The sequence below is a fragment of the Molothrus aeneus genome, chromosome 5, assembly GCF_037042795.1.
Source record: "Molothrus aeneus isolate 106 chromosome 5, BPBGC_Maene_1.0, whole genome shotgun sequence".
Taxonomy (NCBI): Eukaryota; Metazoa; Chordata; class Aves; order Passeriformes; family Icteridae; genus Molothrus; species Molothrus aeneus.
Genome location: NC_089650.1, coordinates 37,685,806 through 37,706,439, shown reverse-complemented (window position 1 = coordinate 37,706,439; position 20,634 = coordinate 37,685,806). Strand labels below are relative to the sequence as shown.

Here is a 20,634-nt window from a genome sequence, read left to right as displayed (position 1 = left end):
AAGTGTTTTAAATCTTTACTTGTTCGCAAAAGTTAGTTTAACATTTTTAATCATTTAAGTCTATAAAGTACTTGTATGCTTTAAAGTACTATAGAGTACATGTTTACATTGTGAAAGATGTCTTGTTTTCTTACAGTGTGAAAAATTCAAACTATTGTCTCCCATCATATACTGCTTATAAGAATTATGATTATTCAGAGCCAGGAAGACACAATGAGCAGCCAGGCCTGTGTGGCTTGAGTAACTTGGGGAATACATGTTTCATGAATTCAGCAATTCAGGTATGTACCTTAAAATAAAATCAGCTAGTGTTATTACTTGAAAATAGTATCTTGTTTTATTTTGTCATTTTCAAAACTGATATTAAGAGATCTGATAAGTAGCGGGATAAGATTTAAAGTGAAGAAATAATACATCTTTATTGGTATACTTTAAAAGTTGATTTACATAGCTGCATTCATAATGCTCAATGTCAGAAAGAGGTTTGACCAGTGTTCTACATGAGTGAACTCTTGAAGTTGGATTCTTTGCTTTTTGTAGTAATTGCCATTCATATTATGTTACAAAAACTGCCTTTTCCTTTTGAAATGCACTTGAGTACCAATTGCAGTACTGAAAAAAGTGTCAAAAAGTAGGTGACTGAAAGATTACTGGGCCTTTATTTCTCACTCATTATGTACTTTTATTGCACAGGTTAACATGCAGGAACCTTGGAAAATATTTTCCTTTGACCTTTCAGAATAGCTATTTCATGGATGGGATATTTTACAGGAATGCATTCGCTTGTTCTTTGCTATGAATGCAAGAGAAGTACTAGTATATCTAATACTCCTCTACCAAGATGAAGAAACCTTAGTGTTCTAATTTTAAATGGAAGCTGCAGTTGCTGAATAATTGACAGTCAGAACTAGGAGTTTTGTTTGGTTATGTTTAGTTCTCGAATTCACCTTTTGTTGTTGGAGCAGTCTTCTGTCAACAGAACTGTTATGTATCACATATTTTCCTGCTGAGTATGAAAATATTAGATCTTAACCAAGCATGCTGCATAGTTATCCTCCTTTCCTCCTTGGTCATGACAAGAGTTCTTGGCCTATGTTTATGATTTCTTTGGGTAAAATTAAAGAAAACCCAAAACTACAACCCAAACATTGCAGTCGTTATTTAGCCTGTTGGAGTAAAAAAGGAATTTTGGGTACATTTGTATGAAGCTGTTGAAATTTGTTCAGAAGAAAAAACACACTGTTCCAGAGTGTCATAATGTGTGTAGATACTTCTGTCCCTTCTTTGTGATGACAATCAATGAATCATTTGGCCTTAGTTTTCTGTAGCTTCCTCTTAGGTAGCTGCAGAGAGCCAAAAGCTCTCCCCTTAGTCTTGTCTTCTTCGGATTGAAGTAATGCATACAGCTCTGCCTTTCCTTGTATATTGTTGTTCAGTCCCTTGACCACATTGGTGTCCTTTCTCTGCTCTTTCTTACACTGGGGAGCCCTAAACTGGACAGTGCTCCTGCAGTAGTCTCACAAGTTCCAAATGGAGGAGAAGATTTGCTCCTTTTTGCCTCTGACCGCAGTTGCTAATACAGCCCCGTTTGCAGCTGGATACCTTCTCCATGGGGATGAACGGCAGGATCACATTTCCACAGAAAAGAACTGCTGGGTCATAATGCAAAATTGCTTTCTAACCTGTCAGCCCTCACCTGTTAGTGGTATATAGGGTAATTCCATGCTTGTTCCATACTTACTGATACAAGGCATCCATAAAACTAAACTTGTTTGTAAAAATGTTTTCATGAAGATACTTGAAGAGCAGTTGAACAGTGCAGAAATTAAATATTTTTTTTAGCATGCTATGTGAAAGATGGCTAAACTGAAAGGGGGAAGGACGCACATTTTGCAGTGTCCATTCTAACTAAAAATGCTGCACATAACCTCTCATGATTACTGAATTGCGTCATTGTGCTGTTGGAAAGAAAAGCATGTGGTTTTGTCTAGTGCATCAACCAGAATTATGTTTTAGGTTTGAATTCAAAGAATATTCTTGCTAAAGTTTTTTTGATGATTCTACCTTGTTCATCAAGCTATACTGATTAAATAAGGATAATTTTATTTACTCATTCAAACCTTAATTGAGCTGGTATATGTGATTTACATGTATGTAATTCAAAAGTAACCTTTAAGTTAGAATTTGAAGCATGGGTTTTTGCCTTTAGGAGTCCTGTGCAGCATAACAGACTTGTTACACATCATATCATTATCCCATTGTGTTAAACAGATTTCATTCTGAGGTCTGCATTAGAAATTAAATCAGCTTTGACTTCATTGCTTTTCAGTTACATCTAGAGAATTAAGTTTTCAAATAATTCTAAGAAACTGTAGTGTAAATTAATAAACACAGGTTTGCTGATTACCAAGACAGTGCTCTAGGTAAGAAAATGAGGTGTTTATTGAGCAGTGTAGCTTTTAGTTTGGCATGGTACCTTTAATATGTCCTTGAAGGTGTGTTTTTTCAAATGCATTATTTAGTGGCTTTCTTAGCAAGGAAGTGTATCTTTCAGTTCATCCTACTGTATGTCTCAGTGAAAGTACTATTCAGAGTTTAATGTCATCTAAGAAATCCATGGAAGTGCGTTTTAGTGAAAGTATATGTTCTTCACTGAGGTGTGACAGGCTGCAGTCTTCCTCTTGCCACCACTTTCATCTTTTCTCAGTTACACAGAAAGCGTGCATTTCACTTTGCTAATTTGCTATTAATTTCATGTTTTATCAAAGTAACATTGGATTATTATGCCTATAGCTGGAGCACTCTGAATATGTTTTGATCTGTCTTAGTCCTGGAAGCAACAAAAAGATGGGCCCAAATAGTATGTGAATGGCAAAACCGAGAATTCTGCTGGGGGATATTGGCTGCTCTAGGCATTTACCTGGGTGATGGAGGACACCCTCAGCAAGATGAGAGATCACACAAATCTGCAATGAGGATTTGCTATATCATATGGCTGTGCTGCCATTCGGAGGGACTTCAGTGCGCTGGAACCTCATGAAGTTCAATCCCAGGACATGCAGAGCCCTGTGCCTGGGGAGAACAGCCCCAGGAACCGGTACACACTGCAGCAGGGGGTCAGCGGCTGGATGGAAGGCAGCTTGGCAGAGAAGCACCCAGGATCCTGCTGGACAAAAAGCCAGCAGTGTGTTCCTGTGGCCAGGGCAGAGAGCAGCATCCCGGGCTGCACAAAGAGTATTGCCAGTAGGCTGAAAGAAGCAATCCTTTCCTTCCACTCAGCACTGGAGAGACCCTGCAAGTTCTGAGTTCACTTCTGGGCTCCCCAGAGAGTTTAGGGAGCAAGTCTGGTGAGAGACCACAGAGGTGACCAAGGATTGCAGCATCTGACCTGTGTGGAGAGACAGAGTTGGGGCTGTTCAACCTGGAGAAGACTCCAGGGTGATTTTACCATTTTTTGGAAGTACCTGGTAGAGAAAAGTAAAGAAAACTAAGCCAAACTCTCCTCGGTGCCCACTGAGAAAAAGAGGCAATGGGCACAAACTGAAGCATATGCAATTCCTAAATATAGGAAACTTTGTTCTAAAATGGGATTTATCAGACAGTAGAAAATGGTTCTCAGGGAAACTGTGAAGCCTCCATTCTTGAAGGTGCTTAAAACCGAACTGAAGTCCCAGGCAACCTGCTCTAGGTGACCTGTCTTTGAGCAAGTGGGTTGGACCAGAGAATCTGCAGAGATGCCTTCTAATCTCCACTATTCTGTGATTCTCTGATCTGCTCTGGTCACCTGCTTTATCTTACCTATCCCCCTAAGGTGTATTCCTTCACAATTGTGCTAACACGGGGCTGGTTTTCAGGATAAATGTGTTTTCTTTAAACAAAATAGTTTAATGTAGAGTACTAGACTCTGAAATGGTTTTGATTCCATTAATGTACCAAAAGCTTTGCTTCGATCCCTTCCATTCATGCTGGGTGTGATTAGTGTAGCTTCCTTCAACCAAAGCAGAGTTTGGTTGATCCATTTTCCAGCTGATTGCCACTTCTCTCAGATCTCTCTGCTTTCCAGGGAACATTGAGGCCCTTGAGTGTTCACATAAGGAGCCATTTCTGCTTCAAAAACCACTGCATTTATCACACAGCTTCTCTTTGGTCCTGTCTGATGTACAGTGAAGAAAGTTTGCATCAGAGCTGTTATCAATGTTCCTTGACAAAGAGGGACAATTCCTTCACACAGCTTCGTCTCCTGAGTCTGACAAATTTGTGTGAAGGTTCTTGCCCTGTAAACACACTAGGTAGAAGTGTGAAAATCCTGGCAATGTCTTAAATTTTGTTGCAAGTTCTTTAGTAGTTCTTCAATCTATAGTTTAGGCTTGACCCTTTATCCCTCTAAGTGATTATTGTGGGGACCTTTGCCCTTCCAAGTAGGGGTTTTCAGTGTTAAGCTCAGGACAACTGGAGGACAGATGATGAAGAGATAGGTAAGATCCTCTGTGGGATTACAGACAGCTGCAAGCTGAATTAGAGTAAGGCCAAGAAGGTTAAAATACCATTGTCTATCTCCCAAGTGCTGTTCTCTTGCCACCACTCCTTAATTTAAAAAAAGTAATAATTTGGTATTCTTATTTTGGTTGTAATGGAATCTTTGTATAAGTTTTTTTCAGGTTCTTTTGAAGGGAGTATTCCATGTATTTATTTTATTTCAGTGTAAACATCTAAGGCTTGATTTTTTTCTACTTCAGCCTAAATGTCTGCTTTTGCAGATCTATTTTTGCATAAATAAAACAGGAAAGACAAAAGATATGTAGATTTTATGAAATAGATAGTATTATGACTACTTGAACCCATATTACAAAAAATATTTGTCAAGCAGATTTTTCATTCACATTCACTTAGGTACATAGGTATATGCTAAGCTGAAAATAAATTAGAAAAAATGAGTCTCATTAAGCATTGCTGTGCTGCCACCTGTGGATGTTTCCCAAGTATTACTTTCCTCTTTTGGTGGGATATTACAGATTAGAGCTCTGTGGAAATGTTTGGTTTTTTTTTTCTTTTAGAGTGAAAATGTGAGAGTTCCAGAATTTTCATTTTGTGATTAAAAAATATGAGAAGGAAAAAAAAATATTTTCACTAAAAAGATCAATTTTTTCCAAGATTTTTATTTTGATACATTTTTTCCATTAGTGTGATTAAATACACCTGACTTCTGAACGAGCTTTGAAATGGCTATTTCAGAAGGGTTTTTTTCTTCAGAAAGCTGAATAATATTCCCTCTGAAGTTACTTATGGCTGTGAGTTTATCTAGACAAAAGATGGCATATTTCACCAATACCTGAAATTCCTAAGTTTTTATAGTTCTGTTTCAGTTGCCATAGGCATGTTGAGTTTGGATTAAGGAGCATATTAATTAAGCGCTTTTTGCCATGTTTGATAGCATACCGACAAAAGTCAGATAGACACAAGTAGGTGTAAAGTAAATTACTTTTTTTCCTGTGCCTTGGATCTTCTTTTCAGTCTGGCAGCTCTTAGTCTTTTGTTAGAAAGATGAACTACGAAACTTCAGTGTCATTTGCATAAAATTCTTAATAAGTAGCACCTGAAGTTGAAGAGCCAGGACACTTAGAGGACTGTTCAATTTTCAGTATGTCCATTAATGATCCTACTGTCTCCTCCTCATTTCCCCAGTTCACTGGCATGATAGGTAGTGATGTTTTCTTTGTTTTGGAAGTTTATTTTTATCATTATTTTTGTGCAATATTCCATATGGGATGTGGAGAAATAGTTCCTTGTTCCCTTAGGAATTATAGAATTCCTAAGGGAACAAGGAAATAGGATTATAGAATGATTTGTGGAACTTCAGGAGGTTTCTGGTGCAACCTCCTGCTGAAAGAAGTTTGGCTCTGAGGTCAGAGCAGGTTGCCCAGGGCTTTATCCAGTTGGATCTTGAAAACCTTCCAAGAAGGTGGAGCCTCTTAGTTCCACTACTTGACTGTTCTCAGAGTGAAAACTTTTTTCCTTATATTCTTAACCTCTCATATTTCAACTGATGCCCGTTGTTTCTTTTCTTCCTAGTATGTGCCACTGTGAAGAGCCTGGTTCCATCTTCCCCTTAACTTCATAGAGATACTAGAGGGCTGCTCTTGGGCTTCCCTCAAACATTCTCTTCTGCAGCCTGGACAAGCCCTGATGCTTCAGTCTTTTCTCACAGGGCAAGTGCTTCTAGGCCACTCACAGTCTTGGTGGCCCTCTTCATTCTTTTTTTTTTCCTTTTCTTTCAATTAGGTCTGTGCAAACTCTTACATCAGAATTATTCCATACTTAAACTACAGAGATTTAGAAGAGTATGACTTGACTATTTTTATTATTATATTTCCCCCTTCTATGAAGGTTTCATAGGACAGGTAGACTTGGAATCATTATCATGGGCTGGTATTGTACACAGTATTCCAGTGAGGCTACAGCATTGAGATGTGTGTGTGTATATATTTGTGCATGTGTACATAACACTAAAAATAATGATTTCTTTCTCATTTTCCTGTGCATCTTAATAACTTTTTTTCCAGTTTATTAATATGTAATATGGAAGTATAATTTTGGTGTTAACCTTTGTCATGCTGAAGATTAACCTTTTCTCCTGTGGTTTGTCTCTTGGAGTTTCTGCCTTCTGTTCTATACTTCCCATGATCTTTTCAAATGATCAGTTCAGGTTCAGAGAACTTTACAGAAATTTTGTTAGTTAAAGAAAACTTGTAGAGACAGTAGTACCTGAAATGAAGTGACATTCTGTTAGCTCTTTAGTTCAAAGACAGTTTTCTATAGTTTTACTGTATTTGTTTGCCTATTTTGGCTGCTATTATTCCTCACATTTTGGTATACTTTTAGTTTACTTATTGTCTGTGTTTTGAAACTTAACAGAAAACCCCAAATGATTAGGTTGAACAGGACACATAAATCTGGTAACTTAACTATCCAGTAGATTGTCTTGGTTTTAATAGACACTTTCCATAAGGCTTCCTTGATAACCTACAACATATGACATGAGAAAATAAGAATGTAGGATTCCCTTCAAATTGGCTTCTGGATGCTTTTTATCTTCTGATTTTAATCATGATCTTAAATAATTCTCCATTGTCAGCCTTTTCAAAGAGGAAACATGTTTGTAATCATTTAGCTTTGTCACTTACATTGAAAATATCAATGCATATATGGCCAACTTTATTAGCTCCTCTAGAAGCGACTCTTTTAAAAATTTTGGTATCTGTTATTTTAGAAAAATATGTCAGCTCTGTACCTCAAAACCTGCTGTGTTGCGATAGACATTTTAGCATTCCAGTACTACCATTAGTGTCATCTTATGCTGTAATGTGAATATTGTTAAAGGAAAAAAGGAAGTTATCTGTAGTAATCCTCCTGACTTGTACTACAAATATTGATTAATATTCTCAGAAAGTGACAAAATCAGTATATTAGGTGAAAACTAGAAACTATTGAATTATTTTTTAATGGACTCCACATTGTCAGGACATTGTATAATGCTTGACTAACAGAAAGACCTGTAGAAAAATATACTATTTTTTCATTATTTAGTTCCTTGTGTGGGACATTCCTCACACTAAACTGAACAGTTGAACTGATTTCATTTCCTAAACCAGCCCAAAAATAATCCAGAAGACAACACATCTGCACGGTAGGGGGAGTTGGGATCACCACTACTGGAAGTAAAATCTCTTTGCCATATAGCAAGAGAAAAATGAGATTGCTTCAACCTCGAGTGTCCAAAAGTGTCTGTAATACCAGGAATTTTTTTTTGCAGTGTTGACAGATCCTGAAAGCTTTAGGTGAGGAGGAAGAGAAAGGAAGGAGTTTGATATAGGCATGAAACTCAGCTCTCTACAGCATGTGACTGGTTTTGCTTTGTAATATTGCACAGGTATGATAGGCAGACATAGGAATATTTTTTTTTTGCCCTACTCAATAAAGTTGCAATTCTTCCAGTCTAATTCTTCTATCTTATGCAATAGCATATGTGGAGCTCTTCTCCTTGTTTACAGAGAGGCAGACGAGACTGGTGAAATACTTGACCTTTCCTCAAATCTTTTAATAAAGGAAAGAATGCAGAAAAGCTTACAATATTTAATGAACAAACTCTTAAGAATATATGCTAAGGCATGGCATGGGGATTATTCCTGAGTGATGGAAATGTTTATGTTTAAAGGAGTATGAAGAGAAACACACAAAAATGGAAAGTGAAATTGTAAATCATACTGCAGTGATTACATCCTGCTGTCTCCAAATGCTGAGAGAAGAGACAAACTGGTATAATTGTCTGTAAGTCTAAACCAAGGTCCTTGCTTTCCTTGGACTAATTTCAGCTCTAAACTGTATCACAAGATTTAAAAGAACATAGCAAGGGCTACAGCACTGTGATTCAAACTCTAGTTGCTCTAGCACAGATTGCTGTCTCCAACAGCATCCATAAGCTGATATTAACAAAGAGAAGGAAAAGGCCAAGCATCCTCACCTTCCCTCTCCTGCCAAAATAAAAGAAATCTTTTTTCAAATAATGCTCTGAATATGTTATAATTTGAAGTAATAAGCCCTGTTGCCTCTGTCTTCCAAACATGTGCACTCTCCACTTTGTTCGTCTATTACAACCTCCAGCAACAAGTTTCATAAAGCCATTTGTGTCTCAAGAAACACCTTCTTTTGTTCGTTTTAAATCTTGATACAAATTATGTTGTCATGCTGTGGGTTGTTTGGACTACTCTGTTTTATAAATTTTGAGGTAAAGCTCTTGACAGATACTATCTTTGCATAACTTGTAATGACAGCTGTTGCCAGTCTTGGTTTAAAGCCATTATTTGTTTCTGGAAAAGATTGTTTAGGGCTTTTTCTCTTTTCCTTCCAGGCACTAGACATTGCAGTTCATGGCTGCTTTAACAAAATTAAAACATTCTTTGTGTAGAACTGATTCAAATCACTTTTCTAAAAAGTCTGTATTATTTTTTGCAGTGTCTCAGCAACACACCTCCTCTTACAGAGTACTTCCTCAATGATAAATATCAAGAAGAGCTGAATTTTGACAATCCTTTAGGAATGCGAGGTGAAATAGCAAAATCTTATGCTGAGCTTATCAAGCAAATGTGGTCAGGAAAATACAGCTATGTTACCCCAAGAGCATTTAAGGTCAGTAAGGAAATTACATGGAATTACATGTCGGTTTTGGTTTTGTACTTTTACGTGTATAAAACTTGGAGAAATGTGCAAAAAAAAAATGAAGTACTGTTTATCAGTATGCAGTTCATTCATTGCACTGGTAGAACACTTGGATGTATTTTTCAGTAGGTGTCACTTGTGCTTTGAGAATTAGTTTTGACTTCCTGTCTCCATTGAAAAGCTTACCTTTTATAACTACAAGTTTTACCTTTTCAATATGCTGCAATAGCATCTTAGAAGTATCTACTCTTTCTGACAGTTTAGGTATCAGGAGTGTTTTGCATTTATTTTTTTTAGACACAAGTGGGACGATTTGCACCACAATTTTCTGGTTATCAGCAACAAGATTGTCAAGAGCTACTGGCTTTTCTCTTGGATGGTTTACATGAGGATTTGAATAGAATTAGGAAAAAGCCTTATATTCAATTAAAGGATGCAGATGGGAGACCAGACAAGGTAGGGATTTTGGAGCTGATCATCTTCATTTTAGTCAAAGTTGTATGCTGTAAGATACTTCTACATGATTATGCACTGGAAGGTTGGGAAACTGATTATGTGGGGCTTTTTCTGGAAGACATTTCAGAAAATAGGACAAAACTTGAAAATTGACATCTTGAGAAACTGTGTAAATTTCTATTTATTTTTAAGATAATGACGGGGGATGGGAGGATGGTAAGTTCTTTTTTAAGACTTCATTAAGATAATCGTTCTTGTTCAATTCGGTTCTGAGTTCAGTTGAAAAACCAATTTCTGTTCTGTTGTTCTTTTATTTTTATACCTGCAGGATGCAGCATTCTGTCTCTCGCCAGTACTCTTACTTTAGAGAAACCCTTCTTTTGTTATGAGTATGAGTTAATTCAGATGGAATTTGTAGGTTTATCTGCTTTTTGTCTTCCTCCAAGCTACTTGAAAGTCACTCTCAGACTGTGTAATACCACTGGCAGGATTTCTGTCCTAGGAATAGCATACATCTTTTAACCTGCAAACCTGATAGTAGTAACATTCCTTACGGGTCCTTTGGAGCGACATTTCTGTGTTTAGGTGGTTACTGAAAATGTTCTGTCAAGGGCTTTTACTAATGATTCTCACTATTCATTTCCTACTTCTTTGTCATAACCCAGATCATGCTTTGTTTACAGGTGGTTGCTGAAGAAGCCTGGGAAAACCATTTAAAGAGAAATGATTCCATCATTGTAGATATATTTCATGGCCTTTTTAAATCTACTCTAGTTTGTCCTGAATGTGCTAAAATATCTGTAACCTTTGATCCCTTTTGTTACTTGACACTTCCATTACCCATGAAAAAAGAACGCACTTTGGAAGTTTATTTAGTTAGAATGGATCCACTTGCAAAGCCTATGCAGGTAAGCAGCTTAGTTTATATACAAACACTTTGATTCATGAGGCATTAACAGTGAACCCAAGTTCCTTTACACAGTGCAAATTTATAAGCAAATCCAACAAGCTTTATTTTTCTGGTATGTGTTCTGAAGTCTCACTTAGGAAAGTGGGGAAGACTATACATACTTGAGGAAGACTGTACATACCTTGTATAGTTTCAAGAAAGAATTGGTAATTTCTTATGGTTGTTATAATAGGGCTTCTTAATCTTTAAAATGTATGCTGACATAATTTTTTGAGAGCTGCTGTGATGAATTTTTATGTTTATAAAAATATCTATACTTAATCTGTAAGACTTAATTTCTTGGTTTCTTAATCACAAAAGGCAAATATTTGTAATAAGTGGTGGAAAAAACCCTCATGACTAAATATATTGGGTAGTCTCTCACCTCATAGTCAAAACATTTCAGATGAGATTTCTTTGTGAAGAGTATCCCTTTTGCCGTTCTTGAGGAAGGGGATGATATTACACACCTTAGAATGTCATGAAAAAATGTACATAACGTTATCATAACCAAGTCATGATTAAATGGTTCTAGCTGTACTTTATACAGTAAGTGAGGATAAGTGAAAAAAATACAACACAGGCACTTCGGTAGGCGTTCAAAAAGGCTCTGACACCTGAAATCAGTACTATAAGAAGAAAAGTGGGAGAAAAGAGTGTTCTCAAAGGCAGTATGAGTTGAGGAATTTGAAGGTGAAGGGAGATGTATTAACTGATGGGAGATGAGCCTGCTAAAAATTTAATTGTGAAAATAGGGGATGCACAGTAGTTGCACAGGGGACAAAAAGTAGTTGAAAACTACTGAAGTAGTTGAACGTGATTCATGCGAGATGGTTGTGCTGGAATTAATAGTTTGGGAAGAGTACCAGTTCAGTAGAGTTTTTGTGAGTCTGAATTATTATAAAACTTAAGGATATAGCATGCAATGCTTGGCAATTAATTACAGAGTTAATAATAGCTTATTTCTAATTAATCCTATCTTTATTATGCAAATAACAGATAAGAATTTTGTGTGGAGTTTTATTACAAACTTCAGGAGCACTGCATAAGGGAAGCTACAGAGAGGTTTTCTTTGACTTTATTCAAGTTCTCTCTCTGCATGTGAAATGAGAATCTGTAGTCAGTGTATGTGTATTTGTAAAGTTATGCATAGAATTACTATATTTTATGCAGGTTTTGGAATTTATGTTAGTTGATCTACATACTTTACACCTTAAGTTTCAAAAATATGAAAGAAATACGTGAAGTATGCTGGGCATGTGTTGTTTGGGCATTTTGTATATTTGTTCTCTTAATAAATTTAAATTATATTTTCCTTTTTAGTACAAAGTAGTTGTTCCCAAAATTGGAAATATATTGGATCTTTGCACAGCATTGTCAGCTTTGTCTGGTGTTGCTGCAGATAAGGTAAGAGTGATCTCTTAAATAAAGCACAACAAATAGCATTTTAATGTGTATTAACCTGGTTTAACAATGTATACTCCATTTTCTTTTCAGATGATTGTTACTGATATATACAATCACAGGTTCCACAGGATATTTGCCATGGATGAAAATCTAAGTAGCATTATGGAACGTGATGACATTTATGTGTAAGTGTAGATAACACGCTTCATGTCTCTTTGCAGTTTTAGCTATTTGTAAAAGCTTAAAACCTAGACACCAGATAAAGATCAAACTAGGAGGGGATATTTTTTTCTTTTTCCCCTTTGTAGCTTTTTCCTTGACCATTTTTCTTTGTATTTCTGATTGTTTTTCTTCTAGATTTGAAATTGCCATCAATAGAACAGAAGATACGGAACAAGTCATAATTCCTGTTTGTTTAAGGGAAAAGTGTAGGCACACTAGCTACAGCCATAGTGGTTCTTTACTGTTTGGTCAACCTTTTCTCATAGCAGTGCCTAGAAACAATACTGAAGATAAACTGTATAACCTGCTGCTGCTAAGAATGTGGTAAGTTTATTGTTAAAAGAAAAACTAGTTTGTTAAGAGTAATGCTAATAATTGGAGTCAGTAGGCATGTACATTCATGTGCATTTCTAACATACTGATTAGATTTGAGTACTTGTATTTGCTTTCTGTTGAATATTAAATATAAAATTTTAGCCACTAATGTGGGTTTTAATTTTTTTGTTAGCATGACCTCATCCAAAAAGTATTTGAGAAGACAAATAGTTTGACAAATAGTAGAGAGTCAGTCTGTATTGTTAAATAATTCTCTTGTATGCTTAGCTGTTGGTTAGGTCTTGGTAAAGTAGGAATGTTTTCCAGTTATTATGCTATGGTTATACTTCCTGTAGCTACTGTTCAGGTTTATGCACTATTTTTTGTTGTAGAAGTACATGGTAGACACTTCCTGAAACTAGACTAGAATTAGTGTCATTACATAGAAGAAGTTAAAATCATATAACCTCTAATTTAAATTTATGTTTCTTTCTCTGTGGCTGTAACTTTCTCTGTAATATGGTTAATGAGCAATTTAAAAAAATGAATAATGGACAAACAAAGAGTGAGACTAACAATCAAGCTGTTTCAGACCAAGTCGCTGCCAAAAATATACAGTCACATGTGAGCAGGTTTTCCTATGTGCTTGTAACACTAGACACGTTTGGCAATAAAACTGATAATCTGAGTAAATCAGAAAGGAGTGCAGAAATACAGTACAGTAGCAAGGACTTGTGAAAACAGTTTAATTACCAGTTTGAACAATGAAAATTGTTTAACAATCCATTGCTTCTGACTGTTGCTTTCATTTGTTACATTTAGCCGATATGTAAAAACATGTACTGAAAGTGAAGACACTGAAGGTTCCCTGCATTGCTGTAAGGACCATGGTATCAATGGTAATGGCCCAAATGGAATACATGAAGAAGGATCTCCAAGTAAGACTGGAATATCTACACTTGTTTAATATTTGGTGTTGAATTTCAAATGGAAGTTAACTCTCTAGTCTTTTTCAATTACTGTCATTCTGTCTCATTTCTTCCTCTTTATTCTTCCAATTGCTCAAGGTGAAATGGAAACAGATGAGCAAGATGATGAATCCAGCCAGGATCAGGAACTTCCCTCAGAGAATGAAAACAGCCAATCAGAAGACTCAGTTGGGGGTGACAATGACTCGGAAAATGGATTGTGTACTGAGGATACTTGCAAAGGTCAACCGCTCACGGGACACAAAAAGCGATTGTTTACATTCCAGTTCAATAATTTAGGCAGTACTGACATAAACTACATCAAAGATGATACCAGGCATATTAGATTTGATGACAGGCAACCTAGGCTTGATGGTAAGTCACAGGGAACAGAGTGGGCAATATTTGTTCTGAGACTCTTCTCTGACTCTCACGTTTCATTTTCTTTGTGTGCTGTTTGATATATTTTTCTTTTAAATAGTAAATTCTGTATAATTAACTAAACTTTTATTGCAGTTGACTTTTAGAAATACAGAATTTTTATATGCTTCGGTTTTTTGTAATTAATTCATTATACCATTGTCTAGTTTATTTTGAAGTGTGTTTACCCAAAGTTAATACAATTTCATGTAAAGCAGGAAATAATATTAAGAGAAAACAATTTTTTTAATCTCAGAAAGATCTTTCCTTGCTTTGGATTGGGATCCTGAATTGAAGAAGAGATACTTTGATGACAGTGCAGCAGAGGTAAGCTGTTTATGTTGCTCCCTTTCCCAGCACAAATAAAAACTAAACATAAAAAATGCAGTGTGGGACATACGAGATTGTAAGTCTTCACAAGAAGCAGCAACTATATCTTTTTTCATTTTATTCTTAGTAAATATGTTGTCATAAATAAACTTCATATATACATCCATGTAATTAGCAAATCAGTTTTTCCATATATAGGAGCTTTGTAGTTACTGTTTATAGTAAGACGACATCACTAAAATGAGTTTTGTTTCATTTGTTCTCTTAACTCAAGAAATACTTCTCTTTAGGATTTTGAAAAACATGAAAGTGTGGAATATAAGCCTCCCAAAAAGCCTTTTGTGAAATTAAAAGACTGCATTGAGCTGTTCACAACAAAGGAAAAACTAGGTGCTGAAGACCCATGGTAAGCACAAAAAATTAAAATTATGTACTGTGGTCTATTTCTCAAAATTAATCAAAACCATGCTTGAACATAGAGATGAGTAGCTGATTTATTAATGGCATTTTGAATCTTGTCATTTCAAACATAGTTGAAAATTCTCAAAATGCCTTTTGTTTTGGTCCATTAGTTAACCAAAATTTCTACCATGTACCAGATTTTTACCAAAAGAAGGTTTTATTTCTAAGGAAGACATTTAATGCATTTGCAGCTAGGAGGAAGGGTTGATACTTTAAGTGCTCTAGTCTGTGAACTTCGATGGACAGTGAATGAATAATATTGTGACAAATTCAATGTAGTGGTTTAAACAAATACTCCTTTCTGAGATGAGAGAGGTTGGTGCATACTGTATTTTCTTTATGCAAATACATAACTTGCCTTGCATCGATACATTAAATAGGGATGTGCGTAAACAGCAAGTGTATGGGATGGGGGATGTCTGTAGTCAATAATCCCCTCAAATTCATGTTCTAGCCTTTAGGTTTTGGCAGAGACTTTAATGCTATTCATGGTTCTTCCAAATTCTAATTTGGAATCACATCTGAATATTCATAATTATGGTATGTTCCCTTAAGATCCTTTTTTCCCAGGAATTTTCTAGCAGATAATCTTTCATCAACACCTTTAAGCACAGAATTAAGTTTGAAAAGAGAGTCTGCTAATTTTTCTTCTGTGTATACACAAAAGTTTTGAAGCTCTCCAAACACTGTCACCAGAGTTTCTCCTATATTTGTGCAGGGTAGGGAGCTAACTTACAAAATCTCTTTTTTTTTTTTTTTTTTTTTTGGGTTTGCTAGATTATACAAAACTGGATAGATTGTTTGAGATACCATATAACTCAGGTGTAGTATGTCAGCACTTCCATTTTGGCAGCACGTTTTAAGCAGAGTATTTTAACTACTAAATACAACTGCAGAAGTCAAGCAGCTGCTACTAGATGCATCTCACTGGAGGTCATTAATCACATTTCTCTTTATTTGTTAGGTTATCACAAGTGTAATCTGCGAGAGTTCACCATCCCTAGTCCAGCACTGTTTGTGTTCTACATATTCTAAGCCAACTGGGAAAACAGATTTTCAATTCCAGCCTGCCCTTACAGTTTTCCTAATTTTTTGTCATTATCTGATGTTGCTATTTAAAGACACTTGTGCAGTCTTTTCATTAGGGTTCATCTCTTTTCTTTTTTTTTCCCCTAGATTTTTACTTGTTAGATGCTAAAGTGTAGAATATGCATAGATTACTTCAAAGAAGAGTTTCTTCCATTCATTCTTACTTATCTTCCTTCCTGAGCATTAGTTGCTGAACGGTTCAAGTATGCATTGCAGGGAACAGAAATTTCTAAGTCACAGCCTGTTCAATACTTGCCTACTAATAAGGGAAATTTCTGGTAATGATTTTTTCCAGGTTCCAGGTATCACTGTAATCTGGTTTTAGATGGCAGATGGGATAGGGTGGTGGATGGATAAATTTGGAAACTGAAACTTGAAAGAATCACAGTTGCTTGTTATTTTTGGCTTTTTTTTTTTTTAATGGTTAGTTTCTTAACACTTTATCTCTTTTTCATAAAATACAAGAATGCTATGTTTTAACTAAGGATACAGGTATCTGATCAGGGATGTAGGAGATGAGAATCCAATATTGGGGGATGCTGCTTCTGTGTTAATGATGTTGAGCTTCACTGGGATCACACTTGCACGTTGTAAGCTGGAAGGGATGTCTATGGCATTAGTAACAGAACATGAAGAATGTCTGGTTTTTGCTCATTTAGTTCCTCCCATGAATGTGACTTTTTCTTTGGTAATGTGTTTTAACGTTCATATGGACTACAGTTACTTAAAATTTATGATTTTTCCTTTTAGGTATTGTCCAAACTGTAAAGAACATCAGCAAGCTACTAAGAAGTTAGACTTGTGGTCACTGCCCCCCGTACTGGTAGTTCATCTGAAGCGCTTTTCCTACAGCAGATACATGAGGGACAAGTTGGATACATTGGTTGATTTTCCGATAAAGTAAGAAATTCAAATATTTTGATGCTAGAAGTATAAAATCGTTACTAGGACATTTGTTTAATACAGCAATTGCATAAAATGGGTTTGTTCTCAGTTTCCATGAGAGGATCCAGTAAACTAATGACAAAATGCTTCTGGATTAAAAGTATAAACTTGGCAAAATAATTATAATGTAAAAGTATGAAAGATTGCTTGTTCCTGTTCCATTTCTTACAGAGTGAAAGAGATGCTTTGGCAGAGTAGTCTGGTGTATTTTTGGAGGACATATGAAATAAAGGGCTCTGAGACCACCAAACTGTGGTTAAAAATGCTATTAACATGACTGAATTTTGGTTGGGTTTTGTTGCTTGTTTTACTTTATTTTTGTTTGTTTTGTATTTAACAGTGACTTGGACATGTCAGAGTTCCTTATTAATCCCAATGCAGGGCCTTGCCGCTACAACTTGATTGCTGTTTCCAACCACTATGGAGGAATGGGAGGAGGGCACTGTAAGTTGGTTTCAAGTGTCATCATTCTAGATGTCAGCTTTTATTTCTATGTTGATTTTGATTGAAGTACTGATCACTTTGAATCAATGGTGCTTTTTAATGGTTGAGGGACAATTTTTTTTCTATTACCTTGAAATGCTTTCACAAGTATTTCAACACAAAAATCTGTATGCAATGAGCTTTTGGGGTAATTGTAGGTTCTTTTATACTTCTAGCTATGCATATTGTGAAAAGAGAAAACATAAGAGCTGCTGTACTCTTACACCTGATTTTGTCTTGCTTGTCTGTACTTCTGTTCATTGTTCTTCTCGTTGAAAGCAGAGAGAAAAAATGACTGACGGATTGTATTTTGACTGTCCTTATCATTGTCTTTAGAAGGGAAATGTTGGTGATTGAACTCTCTTTGCTAAAAATAAAGTGTTAAAGATGTTTAATAGTGATAATGAGGTTTAGTTAGTTAAATATTAAGTGTTAGACAGTAACACGCTCTAGTAACCGATTGTATTACATCTATGAATATACAATGTCCTGACACATTTTACTTTTTTGTCCTAGATACTGCTTTTGCAAAAAATAAGGATGATGGAAAATGGTACTACTTTGATGACAGTAGTGTGTCCACTGCAAGTGAGGACCAGATAGTGGCAAGTATCTTTTATGTTTCCAAATTTGGGACTGTTGATGTTTTCGTGTCAGGGCTGGAAAAATGAAGAGTAAACCGTGAAACCTGTGTTAAATTTGTAGGCAGTAGTTTGTGTTCTCTCAAAGGACAGTACAAACCAAAAATGCTTTGCTACAACATGCGAAAATAGCTAACATAACACATAACACAGTCTGCATTTCTTTGTAATTTCACCTTGTATACTTGGAAGCAAAGAAAAAGAGTTAGTAACCTGGATTGTAAATGTTTTGTTTGATGCCTCATGAACATAATGTTCTGCCCTCTTTTACAGTCCAAAGCAGCGTATGTGCTCTTCTACCAGAGACAGGACACAATCAGTGGAACTGGCTTTTTCCCGCTTGACCGGGAAACTAAACAAGGTGCTTCAGCTGCCACAGGCATCCCACTAGAAAGTGATGAAGACAGCAATGAAAATGATAATGATATAGAAAATGAAAATTGTATGCACACTAACTGATGGGAAGAACTAGAAGCCATAAAAGAGACTCTCTTACTGGGGATACGGATTGAAAGAGTGAAAATGCCCACCAAATTAAGAATAAAAATCTGAGATGGGGAGTTTCAGATAATAGAATGTAAATCTTTATTACATTTTAACATGTGCAGTACTTGAAGTGAAACAATAAAAACTTAAACAGAAATTGTCTCTAATGCATTTACAGTCTCATATTCACAAGGTATATATAGGAAATCACAAATAAACCCCTTTTAAGTTTTCTGCTGCTGTTCTGATGGATTATGTTTTCTTTTGTTTTGGATGTGAATTAATAACTAAAATATTAAATCTGTGGACTTCTGACATTTACTTTCCTAGTACTGCAAGAATACTACTGCCAAGTCTAGTTTCTGGATGAATATATACATGTTCCTTAGGCTGCCAACAGAGTACAAGAAAAAATGTCATAAATACCTAAAGTAGTTTTCTTGAAACAACAAGTTTTTGTTTCTCCCTATTCTTCTTCTTTTGTTTTAATTCGGTCAGAATAGAAGAAATAGCTTGAAAAAGGTGTTTTAACCTTTTGTGACATAGTGGAACATCCAGAATATTACGTTTATCTTCTGCTGTGGAACAGGTTCTAGATTTCATGCTGCATTAACAGAAAGGGTTTTCAATTAAATGTAAGTATCCGTTGTTGCTTGTTGGAATCTACTCTGCAGACATAATTCCTGTTATCTTGCTTCTAAGACATGCATAATTTTTTATCTGGTAACAGTCCAAAATTTAAATTGTGCTATAAGTTCTCTCTCCCCAGTTTTTGTAGTTTGACAGCTTGCAAACCACTCTGTATTAAGGTCAGAGTTAATAGTATTCTGTATCCATAGTAATGACTGTTTATCAGGCTTAGTTGAGAATTTTTTCAATATGACCTGCCTTTAAAATGTTAATTGACAAAATCACTTTAAAGGTAGGCCTGTTAATTTTCTTTGTGTGTTCCGGATGGAATTCACCATAGCCTTACAGTGTATCTGAAAAGGTAACTCATAAGAGAATTGGCATTTGCATGTTCAAGTCAGAACCTGTACAGTATATAAGGCATACAAACTCCAAGTTGGATTTCAGTTAACTGTGTTCAGGGGTCCAGGATGCCAAAATAAGTGTGACCGTTTGAAATATTTTTTGATTTGCTGCTTTCCCTTTGATCTAGTTGGAAGAATGTATTGTTGATTTGCATACAATACTGCCTTTGAGAGGGGCTCTTAAATGTGGGGGCACATGTCACATATCTACTACCTGGAGAATTGCTTTGTGTCCCACTGTTTAAAATTAAAAAAAGAAAAAAGCAAAAAGTATGACGTTCTTCACTTGAACTAATCAAATACAATAGGTTATAAATTGTGTATTGTAAATAAAAGTTCACTCTGTGAGTGCACATTTTGGTAAATTATTTATTTATGTTAGCATTAAAAAGTTTAAAAAATTGCATTTGACCAGGATATAAATGAGATATGTTGGACATGGCTTTGCTTTATACCTTGATATTAAACTGGTGTTTCATCCTGGTATTTTAAAGCTGCTTTGAGGTTTTTTTTTTTAAATGTAAACTAACCTCCTGCATGACAGAGGTTAAAATTTTGTCTGCACTTGAGTTCACTTGGGTTTACATTTGAAATGCGCATGTTTATTTATACAGATTTCAATAAAGCTATTCAAGGCCTTATTTAGTGTTCCATTTTGTTACAAATTCTCTTCCCACGGTGTTTGTGTCATGGGTAGTCTTTGTCTGAGACAGATTCTCAGTTACAACCTGGTTATGTAATGACCAACATAGAACAAGATTATTAGTATTTCAAGTAGATAGTATATATAAAAAGGTTTCTCTCTTTAGGCCCTCAAACATAAGACTGTAAAAACAATAATGTCATAATGTTGTTCGTTTGTGAAAGTAATACTGGAACAATAATCAAATGCAAATACACTAATTGTGAGATGGCTGGGAAATGAGAGAATATATTTAAGATTAGACAAACCTAGGGGGTTGGTGGGGTGGGAAGTGATACAAGCTTTTGGAAGCAATTCTAGAGAAGTGATCAGCTCTTTGAATAACACATACAAAGAGCCCCCCCTATATTCATGCTCCCATTTTTCCATATGTTGTGAGCCTAAAACTTGTTTGGAAAAACCACAGAGAGCAAAGGATCTGATTTGACTTACCAAAGTACTTTAGGAGTTTGTAGATTGGAGCTTTAATATCTGATAACTCAGAGGTCTAATGTACTTCGTTCTCCCTTTG

The 20,634-nt window shown here is 35.7% G+C and overlaps 1 protein-coding gene across 2 annotated transcripts in view; it reads left to right on the top strand.

The window, feature by feature from the left end:
- Nucleotides 1–20,061, top strand: part of USP15 (ubiquitin specific peptidase 15) — a 60,557-nt gene extending 40,496 nt beyond the window's left edge. For both annotated transcript variants that reach the window (XM_066550209.1, XM_066550208.1), the window contains 15 exons: nucleotides 137–281; nucleotides 9,010–9,183; nucleotides 9,511–9,669; nucleotides 10,353–10,577; nucleotides 11,942–12,025; nucleotides 12,116–12,210; nucleotides 12,383–12,571; nucleotides 13,385–13,500; nucleotides 13,630–13,905; nucleotides 14,207–14,277; nucleotides 14,571–14,686; nucleotides 16,582–16,731; nucleotides 17,117–17,220; nucleotides 17,776–17,864; nucleotides 18,174–20,061. In XM_066550209.1, the coding sequence (XP_066406306.1) occupies nucleotides 137–281; nucleotides 9,010–9,183; nucleotides 9,511–9,669; nucleotides 10,353–10,577; nucleotides 11,942–12,025; nucleotides 12,116–12,210; nucleotides 12,383–12,571; nucleotides 13,385–13,500; nucleotides 13,630–13,905; nucleotides 14,207–14,277; nucleotides 14,571–14,686; nucleotides 16,582–16,731; nucleotides 17,117–17,220; nucleotides 17,776–17,864; nucleotides 18,174–18,359 (2,179 nt within the window). In that variant the 3' untranslated portion in view covers nucleotides 18,360–20,061. The remainder of the gene's footprint in view (nucleotides 1–136; nucleotides 282–9,009; nucleotides 9,184–9,510; nucleotides 9,670–10,352; nucleotides 10,578–11,941; nucleotides 12,026–12,115; nucleotides 12,211–12,382; nucleotides 12,572–13,384; nucleotides 13,501–13,629; nucleotides 13,906–14,206; nucleotides 14,278–14,570; nucleotides 14,687–16,581; nucleotides 16,732–17,116; nucleotides 17,221–17,775; nucleotides 17,865–18,173) is intronic.
- The last annotated feature ends 573 nt before the right edge of the window (nucleotides 20,062–20,634 follow it).